General features: G+C 49.1%; 1 protein-coding gene across 2 annotated transcripts; it reads right to left on the bottom strand.

Moving 5' to 3' along the window:
* Positions 1-2147: 2147 nt before the first annotated feature.
* LOC103762889 (glutathione S-transferase theta-1) lies at positions 2148-7131 on the bottom strand. Of its 2 annotated transcripts, none has more exons than XM_029963307.1 (5): positions 6927-7130; positions 6100-6250; positions 5367-5543; positions 4635-4826; positions 2148-2576 (listed from the first exon to the last, which is right to left on the bottom strand). In XM_029963307.1, the coding sequence occupies exons 1-5, from the start codon at positions 6971-6973 to the stop codon at positions 2550-2552; spliced, it is 594 nt and encodes a 197-aa protein (XP_029819167.1). In that variant the 5' UTR covers positions 6974-7130; the 3' UTR covers positions 2148-2549. The 2 variants fall into 2 exon arrangements, with proteins under 2 accessions (XP_029819167.1, XP_029819168.1); XM_029963308.1 differs by having other exon boundaries at positions 2338-2536; positions 6927-7131.
* Positions 7132-9702: the final 2571 nt, after the last annotated feature.

The raw sequence follows: 9702 nt of genomic DNA, 5'->3' as shown, positions 1-9702 counted from the left end.
ACGTGAGAGATAAACTGCGAGTAACGGTCAATTGCCAGCCTCAAAAGAGAGGTTGGCACTAAGCTCTGAGAGAGCAGGGGTTGTCATTCCCCTCTGCAGCCTTGGCTGGCACCAAAGGGGCTCAGGAGCTTCTCTCACCCTCAGCTTCCCACCATGGCTCTTAGAAGGTAAATGCTTGTTCTGGTAACACAGCTCTGCAGGGATGTGCCACTCTGCAGACAAGGCCTTTGCCCAATGTCCCCTAAGCCAGCATTAGTCTCACACCGCCAGATCTCAGGATGGTTTTCAGTTCAGAACATAATTCTTTGGTCACGTAGTCTCTGCCCAGTCCTGCGAGGTGACACCTGAATGGCAGTGAAGCGTGGAGGACTTCTCTGCAGGCATTACATCTGCATACTTACTCAGTGACTTTCTCCTCTCCCTGGTATTTGTCACTTCAGATTTCCACACAAGTGGAGGAGAACTAAAGAGGCTTAGACTCAATTCAAGCCCTTGCACTGGGCCTGCAGCGTTTCACAGCTGTGTGATTCAGGGAAGGTGACGTGCTGGCTGAGTACTGGGACTTCTGGGACTCTGGGAGATAGAGCAGCTGAACCACTTAGAGCAAAGTCACCTCCAGTCAAACCCACCTCGGCTCAGCTGACACCTTTTTATCAGTGTTGTGCTACAGAGCCTGTGTGTTGCACAAATCTTTGGAAAGAGCTATGTGAACCTCGGGGAGAGGGAACTGGAGGATCAGTTGCTTTTTTTCTTGTAGAGAGGATCATTACCAAGGGTGGTGAGAAGGCTCAGCTACTGAGCTGGGAGCTATGGGTAAATTACAAACTGGAACACTTTCTGGGGTTTAGAACTTTCAGATTTAGAACCACACTAAACGAGTTTTTCAGTTTCTCAGCCAGAACAGGGAAAGGGGCTGTGCACACCCTCCAGTTCCCCTGCACGCACAGTTTACCCTCTAGAGCACCTGCACCAGCACCGATATGCTGGAGATCAAGGTGCTGTGGTAGGTGCTTGAGTTCAAACTCCTTCAGTACAAAGGAATCTTAAATGTTAAGGGAGTGGGGAAAAGGAGCATGAAAGTGGCTCTGCACAGGTAATAGTCTGAGAAGTCTTTGTGCTTCAGAGTGGTTGCATGTCCCTGCTCTGAGATATCCCTGTGAAGAGTTTGTTGATCTCATTGGTGTGCAGCAACCTTAGCAGTGTGGGTTCACTTTGCTCCTTTATTTATGGTTCAGTTGATCTATTAGTCCTATCTGGACTTCAAAGATCTTTTCATGTGCCTCCTGGAAATGTTCCTTCCTTAAGTTTTTCTCCAATTTGCTGACTGCACTGCACAGCCCACACAACCCAAGAGGTATTTCTATCTAGTTGTGTTATAGGCCATTTGATTGATTATTCCTGGCTCCAGGCTTGTGCTTCTAGCACTGTATTTTCACTTAACTCCATCACCTCAAAGGACATTTTTCCTGCCCTTATTTTCTCTGTCAGCTTTTTGGGAACAGGAACAAGACAGAAAAAACGCATTAAGTTCTGCAATTTATTTCTTAGTAATTTAGAAAAGGTCTCAGGATGTGGATCTGCTTTTTAACTATTCCTCCCATTTTGTGCATCCCAGCTTCATTTTATTCTAAAAGTCACAGGCTCTCACCTATTTCCAAATAGCCCCTGGCAAGAATTGAGCAAATTGAATCGAACAGCACGTTAAACTGACACTGGAGGTGTGACCCTCTCGCTTTTCAGGGTGAAAGGGGAGTGGACACTCAACAACAGACCTTGTACCAAGGCAGGCAAAACTCTTGCGCAACCTGTTGGGTTTTGGCAGGCAGCTCTCAGGGCTTTCAGTCTGGGAACTGGAACGTGACAAGATCAAATGACACAAAATGCAGAGGTGTAGGGATAGCAAAAGGCAAAGTACAAGGATGAGTTGCCTTATCTCCACTATTTAGAGCAAAAAACAACTCTGTGACCATCCAAGGAGTTGCTCTAGGGAGGTGCTTTGTCCTATGTGCATAGAAGGGCCCAAAATACCACTGGTCCCTGCACCATGAACATGCAACAGACCAGAGACTATAGGAAAAACAATTTAAAATCTCTTCCTGTCACTGTGACCAGGCTGGAGTGAGGCAAGTGTGCTTATCCTTTGTGACACAGCGGTGGAGGAGCACCAGAGAGCCAGCTCTGAACACAGTTCAGGCTTGGTTTTGAAGGCAGCCGTCCTTGCAGGAGCACACCGTGGGTGACATTTAAGGAACTTGTGCTTTATTCCAACAAGCAGAAAATTGGCTCAAGACTCTTACATGGAGCTCTTGTGCTACAAGTATCATAAATTAGAAAATGAAAAGAAAGACACTTTATTTACCTTGACTCATGCAATGGTTTGCGTGCAGAGCAGCCCTGTCTGGAGATTCTGCAGGGAGATGTGTGTCAGGAAAGGCTCCGCTCCCAAGCCTGGTCTGAGGTTTGTCGAGGTTAGCACTCTGCAGAATAGGCTCTTGGTTTTGATAATTTCTCTGCTCTGATTCTACTTGTGCAGAAGCTGTGGGAGACATTTATTGTGCTGGTAGGAAGTTTGCTCTCTACAAGAAAGGGAAAAGTTGGAAGTCAGGAATCTTGAAGTTAGGGTAAGTACAAAGGTGCCAACAGCAGAGTGCAGCGAGGCTGGGCAGCCTTGGTGAGGCAGCGAAGGCACCTCTTTGATTGCAGGGTGCACAGCAGCCCAGCTGGTGATTGTGGTAAAGCTGCAGGTTACAGAGGGAAGGAAGTGGTTGGTGGTACAACGTAAACAGGCCGTTCTCTTGAGGCTCAGCACTGCTGCCAACTTGAGCAGTGGGGCAGCATCGTCAGGGGTTGCTGCTTAGGGACCCTTGGGGCAAGAAGAGAGCTCCTGTCATTGACTTTACTCATTGGCATGCAACAGGCTCTTCTCAACAAACCTACCCATAAAAAATCAGGTCAGAAGACAAATATCCCTGCATGTGTCAGCACTGAAACTGAAAAAGTTTGGGGGAAAAGCTGACTTTTCACCACTCACATTTAGGATTTCCCGTAGGCTGGAGGAACGGAAGGTAAAGGGACCGGCCTGCTTGGCTGCTATGGCTCAGCCCACAGGCATGTGTGTTGCAAGCTGTAGTTCACGTGCCCTTTTGAACTAAAGGGCAGGTTTACTCAGGAGACAAACACAGAAGAGGGAGCTGGCTCATTCCCCAAAAACAGTAGGTCCAACTGAAAACATGCGTGAGATTGTTTGAGCAGCTAATTGCACCTTTTCTGAGCACTGTCATGACTTGCATTCAGATGGCTGACATCTCACCCCCAGCATTCTGCAGGGCTGTCTCTGTGAATAGTGTAACCAGCCAGCACAGACAGACTTCCAGATACAGCCAGAGCTGAACCAGGAGGTGGGAAAAAACAATTCTGCAAACTGGAACCCTCCTTGCGGAAGCCTGTACCTGGAAATGGAAGGTCACAGGACAGGAGGACAGGAAGGCAGGAGGGACACGAAGGGGCACAGGCAAGAGGTTGTAAAGGATGCTGCACAGGTGTGCAGGATGACTCAATGTCCACTTCCTTCCAAATCCTGTTTACAAATCCAAACAGAGCTACACCACTTGGCAAATGTAACCATTAACCTTACTAGAGGACCTGATGAGACAAAAGAGTAGTGGAACATTAACTGTAGTTGGGGCATTACTCGGCTCTTATACTGAATGCTCTGCTCACCCAGGGCTGGCCAGCACAGCTCCCACTGCCCTCAGTGCTGGCCCAGCCACCACAGCCCCTGTCAGTGCACACAGCCTGGCCTAAGTGGCTTCTGTTGAGCTGATAAAGCCACTGTGGGAAAACAGAGCGAGCACTGGTGTGGTTTACAGTGGGGACTGTGTGGCTGGCAGCAGCTTGACCAAGAAAAGCAGCTTTTCACCACTGTGCAGGATGTTCTTTGTAGAGTGTGATACGAGTCTGTGGTCAAGGAATTTTATTGACAGGACTAACCTCATCCTTCCCAGAAGCTGGAGGCCTCCCTTGGGTACCCACACAGCTCCCTGCTCCTGGGCACTGTGTCCCTTTGCTCCCACAGATGATGCAGCAGCATCTAGTGGCCAGGTGCTCTAAGAGCCCTGGCAGTGTCCCCAGCAGGGACTGGGTCCTGAACTGCCTCTTTCCTAAAGAGCAAAAATCTTCCAGCAGAGTGTTTTCACTTTGCAGAGTGAAAACCATCTGCTACAATTATTTTTCCTTGTTTCAGGTACATCTGTTCCACCATACCCTCAGGAAACCTTTGCTCTTTTCTGGAAAACTCTGAACAGAGATGGAGAAGGCAGCTCTGACTGGCCCCCGTTTCCACACAGACTGAATCACCTCAGTCCTCAAGCAGATTCAGTGGTGCTGGAACATGAAAGAAAAGCCTTCAGGGCTACAGCTCCCATGCTGCAGTGCACAAGAGGAGAAAGCAGCTCACAGCAGTTTAAAATGTATTTTTCTTCCCTTCTAAGTTGCAGAAAGGCTGTGAGTAAAGGCAAGTGCATTTTGTGGAATAGCGTTTCTGTGTGATTTTTAGAAGAAATGCTGAAAGACTGCAATAAGCCTTCATAAAATAATCTATTTTATTAGAGCATAATCCTCTAATTCTGGCTGACCTGCTTTAGGAGTTGCTGCTTGAAACTCTCCAGCAGTTCAGGTGCAAACTGGTCAGCGGTTAAGTTCTTAATGTTCATGATCCCTTCATGGGCTTCCTGGAAGAGCTCCTTCCCCACAGCTTCTTCCACCCGCCGGCGCCACTCCGCCAACTTTGGCCTCTCCTCAAAGAGGTTGTAGCCAGCACCTACAGGCTGCAGGGAGAGAGAGCACCTGGGAGTGAGTCAAACAAGGCATTTACCAGGGATGGAACCAAAGGAAGGACCGATAGGCTTTTGGCTCAAGGCAGCAGTCAGTCATCACATTGGGTGGAGCTCATCTCTGGTTCTTAGCTCATAGGAAGCAAGTGGTGACATCCTCAGCAGCTGCTGTCCCCAGAGACATGCAGCAAACAGCTCTGGCATGGCTAACCCCAGAACTGTCTAACACAGAACATGGAGGTTCATGCACACCAGCACATCTCTTCCAAATATCTTTACTTTCTCTGCCTAGTTTGTAATTTATCTTCTTTGACCATATTTGACCATATTTCTATAGAAAGAACTGTGTCATCAGAGTAGGTGTTCCCTGGCAAACTTAATTAGGGTCAAAGTCAAAAAGGAACAAGACTTAACCCCATGGAAGGGTTAACTGCAGGGAGCTCTGCTGTTACCAAGGTGGTGGTGCAGTAGCCACCCCTTGGCCTGGCCTGCCCACAGCCCAACCCACATACCCAGCAGCAGGTTGATGCTCACCTGCATGAGCTCCACCAGTGCTACGAGGTCTGCCAGGGAGACCTCGCTGCCTGCGATGAAGGGCTTGTCCTGCAAGAACTTCTCTTCAAACTGCTTTAGGACAACATTGAGGTCCTCAATAAGAAATTCCAGTTTCTCTGCAGAAAGTGGCTGGCCTGTGAGGATAGGCAGCAGCACCTGGCAGGGAGAAGAAACAAGTTGCTCTTTAAGTGATTCCTTCCAAATCTGGTCATCACCCTCTCTTTGCCCCCCTCTGAGGATCCCTCACCAGCCAGGCAAAGGAACAACTGGAACTGCTCATCTCCCTTGCCAGGTCAACATTAATGTCAGTCACTACTTCCTGCCTCTCCTTGTCTCCTCCCTAGAAATCTGAAATTTCAACCGCAAGAATCTCCTCTCAAGGGAAGACTGCATCATCTGCCAGCAACTGCGTTTTGTTTTCCAGTAGGAGGTTGGTTCTTTCCATGAAGCCGAGCAGCGGGCGCTGAGCTGTGTCTGGTGAGCGCTGCTCACCCAGGATGAGTTTGCTCTGGATCTCACAGAGCAGTGGCTGCACCATGAGGGATTCTGGCCACTTCAGTTAGGCTCAGCTGAGCAGCCAAGTCAATTCCAGATCTAGTTTTGTTCCAGTTTGCCACCTGACTTGTACATTTGCTCGGGAAGGCCCTGCACACGGGTGGGCCGTTGCACTCACAGCTCTTAGCACTTAACTTTTGGTATATGATGGTCTCACCTTCGATAGGAACACCTTGCTCCCCTTCGCACGGATGTTGGCGTGCTGCCATGACAGGTACTCATCGACCCTCGCCCTTTTCTGCAGGTCAGATGGGTACCAGTGATCAGGAGTCTTGAATTTCTGGGCGAGGTACAGGAGGATTGCAATGCTGCCCAAAGAGCGAGACAGACCAGTGAGCTGATCACCTGAGAGTAAAGCACCTCGTCCTTTCTTCTCCCCCCAAACTGTGCACTGCTGGACAAGCAGCAACACAAGCCTGATCCAAGTCAGGTAGAAGTGCAGGACATGGAACTGCCAGCAAGGCACAGCACAGGAGAGAGTTTGTGCTGGCTCAACCAGCTGCTTGCGGGCAGCAATTATCTGATACATCCGCCCAGCGAGACAGACGTGGCCTGCTGGCACAGTTACCCCATGACACTGTTGAGCAAACAGGAGCTGCAGAATGAGTTTATACCAAAGCTGACCTTCACAGTGCCCGGCCATTCAGCAGCAGGTGCCTTATGTCAGATTTCCTGCACTGACCTACAGCCTCCAGCTGCAGGCAGAGAGCAGGAGGACACGTGGACAGGTATTTAAGCTGGGAAACACTGCCTACATGCAAGGTAGCTCTAAGCAGCAGCCCACTGATCTTTGCACTATCAATGCTGTTTGAGTTGTTTACATTAGAAGGATTCTCTTGAAACGTAAGTTTGTTGTGTACAAGTGGAACCGATAGGAAGGAAGAAAAAAACTGCCTGGGCTGGAGTCCCAGCAGTGCCCTGGCAGAATCCAAGCTTTGGGATAAACAATACTGCAGGTAGGGGTTGAGCTTATTTGAGCCTCACCTCTCTGCTAAGGTGAAAGAACCATCCCTTAGTGCAGGCACCTTCATCAGGACATTCACCTTCCGGAACTCCTCCGTCTTGTGCTGCCCTGAGGAGGGAAATGAGAAGTTTTACTTGGCAGGGATAGTCAGGACTTGTCTGCAACACTTGTGGGGACCATTTGGCCTCGAGTTCCTGGTTTTGATTGTACAAATACAGTCTTGTATCAAGCTTATAATCAATCAATGAGTGCTGCAGGGTGAATAGGGGGGTTGCCCTATGGTATCACCTTACTTGCTTATTGTCTGCATACCAGACCCACCTCTTGACCACAGGCAGAATGGCTAGGAGTCCTTTCATACCAATAGTGCTTGTCTACTCAGGGCTCTATTAGCTCCAAGTTTGTGCCTGGAGGTACCTGTCCTGTACAAACCCAGAGTGAGCACTGAGTGCCTTAGAGGAAAGGGATCTCACTGTCAGAAACATCACCAACATGGACAGTGAGAAAGCAGTTTATTTTTTTTTCCTGGATGATAATGTAATTTATATTCAACTCTCTTTTTAGTCCTCAGATGAAAATAAATTTCTGTGATTCCATATAAAGATGGAATCAGCTCCTGTGCACTTTGTCATATCTTTTGTCAGAGAAAATATGGATTTGTTGCTTTTAAGCTATCTTGTAGGTCCCCCCTGAAAGGCAGGCAGAGTGAATCTGACAGGAGAAGGTGCTTTGTTCATTTGAGGTCTCAACATGCTCTGTTGTGTCTGGACCCAGTCCCAGAAGCCTTGTTTTATGTGACTTGTTTGTGCTGGCCTTTTCCAACCACTGGCTTCAGTCACACATGTGTACCTGTGTATTCAAGCCTCTCTTATGTGTAACTAACCTTGTGCCACCTCCTGCTATGTGAGTCACCTGAGAATCTGTGTGCCAGAGGAGATGTTCTGGAAGTGATTTTAGCTTTCCCAGCATCTGGCAAACCTGATTTGTGACTATTCCCCTCGTCACTTGGCTCACAGCCCATCTCTGCCACCCCCTTTCAAAAAGATGAAGTGTGAAGATTCCAGGTCCTCTCAGGTGTCCTTTGAATATCATGTGATTTCTATCCATTCTCACTCTTTCCACCCCTTTCCTTGAGACCTGCCCCACTGGGGGCCCTGGAGCTTTTCTGAAGGGACACATTCAGTGCACCAGCTCAGTTCTGAGTATCGATTCCCTCTCCTGCTCCTCACATGCTGTGCAGTGATGGGTACTAGTGCAGCAAGGCCTCCCACACTGTGTCCCAGGGCGAGCTAACCCAGCTGCAGGTACATGGAGCCCTTCCCTGTGGTATGGGAGGTGCACACACTGGAGGAATGGGGTGGGATGCACTTTTAGCATTCCCATTGGCCAAATAACCCATCTTAAATGCACTGGCCAAAAGCAGGCACTGATGCCACGGGGCACAGAGCACTGGGAAACTGTGACTTAATTAATTTTCCTTCCTCTCAGTTCCCTGATACCTGTATTCCAGTTGTTCCATTCCTCTTGATGCTCTCACTGCTTGCCTGCCATCTCCTTTGCAGCAGTCACACCACAACAGTTTATTTATTGGGAAAGAAGGGTAAGGACACAAGATGAGCCTGCCCCCAGTTACAAACAATTGCAAAAATTTTTGCTATGAAATAGGTGGGAGGAAAAGCCACAGCAAGGTACAACCAACGCACAGCTAAGGTGTGCAGGGGAACACCCAGAGACTAAACCACATCACCCCTGAGATCTGAGTCACAACTTGGAGCCTCTTTTGTTCCTTTATCAATTTCAGCCCCAGAAGCCTTCTCACTGTTTTTAAGCATTACTTACTGAGGCATTGTTATGCCCAATACATTACCTTAATTTCAAATCCAGCAGAGCTCTGGAAAGGTTGAAAGACAGCTTTTACCAGCTTCAGTTACAAAGAAAGAAGATGCAGATCTTTGGGCATCCTTTGGTGAAAACACCCAGTACCCCTTGGACAGGCTCCTATCAGTTATCAGTTGGTCCTAGCCCAAATAAAACCACCTTCCTTTCTTCATTTATCAGTGTTCAGATCACTGGCAGCTGCATTGTCTCGCTCCACAGCCTTCACAAGTCTGCCCTCAACCCTCTCAAAATAACCTGGCTACAAACTGCCTGACCCAATGGAACCCCCAGAGGGACAGCCAACTGCCCTGCCCTGCCCTGCCCTGCCTGCACATGGGCAGTGAGGACCCTCATACATGAGGACCCTCCCACGGAGCTGTTAACCCCTGCCAAGAAAAAAAGAGTTGCTCTGCAACAACTGCTGCTGCTTACTGGAGCACAAAGCTTTTTAAAGAAGTTTAATTAGGGAACAAGAACTGCACACCTCGGCTGTCCTCGCCCATACATGTATGTCCCACCTCTGAATTTCTGTTTCCCATTAACCGGGGAATGCCCTCAGACCTGGCACATCCTGAGCGCTTCTCAGAAAAGCCCCTTTTATCAGACTCACTTTCTGCCGGGGTGGAGCCGATTTCAAAGATACCACACGCCTTTGCAGAGTCCTCTTTGTTGCAGAGGAACAGAGGTACTGAGATGACTACTTAAAAAACAGGGGTGCACTGGACAATTAGGTCCTGTTTTTGTGTAGGCACCAGGAACCCTCTGCAGCGGGAGGGCCACCTCGCCCTCTCGCAGCATCTGGCACGGATGGGGACGGTGAGTAACCCGCTTTCACCCTCGGGCTGGAATCCGGCAGCTCCCCCGGGAGCGGCGAAGAGACGCGAGGCGCCCGCGGGTGGAGCAGCTGGGCCCCGACTA

This window comes from Manacus vitellinus, unplaced genomic scaffold, assembly GCF_001715985.3.
Source record: "Manacus vitellinus isolate BGI_N305 unplaced genomic scaffold, ASM171598v3 scaffold_58_pilon, whole genome shotgun sequence".
NCBI lineage: Eukaryota > Metazoa > Chordata > Aves > Passeriformes > Pipridae > Manacus > Manacus vitellinus.
This window is presented reverse-complemented; position numbering and strand designations above follow the sequence as displayed.

Excerpts from the sequence above, each read along its gene's own strand:
- LOC103762889 (XM_029963307.1), bottom strand. The coding sequence starts at position 6,973 with ATGAAGGTGCCTGCACTAAGGGATGGTTCTTTCACCTTAGCAGAGAG. Across the intron at positions 5,544-6,099 it reads GCAAGGTGTTCCTATCGAAG|GTGCTGCTGCCTATCCTCAC; the intron begins GTGAGACCATCA and ends TCTCCCTGCCAG. Across the intron at positions 4,827-5,366 it reads CACTGGTGGAGCTCATGCAG|CCTGTAGGTGCTGGCTACAA; the intron begins GTGAGCATCAAC and ends CTCTCCCTGCAG.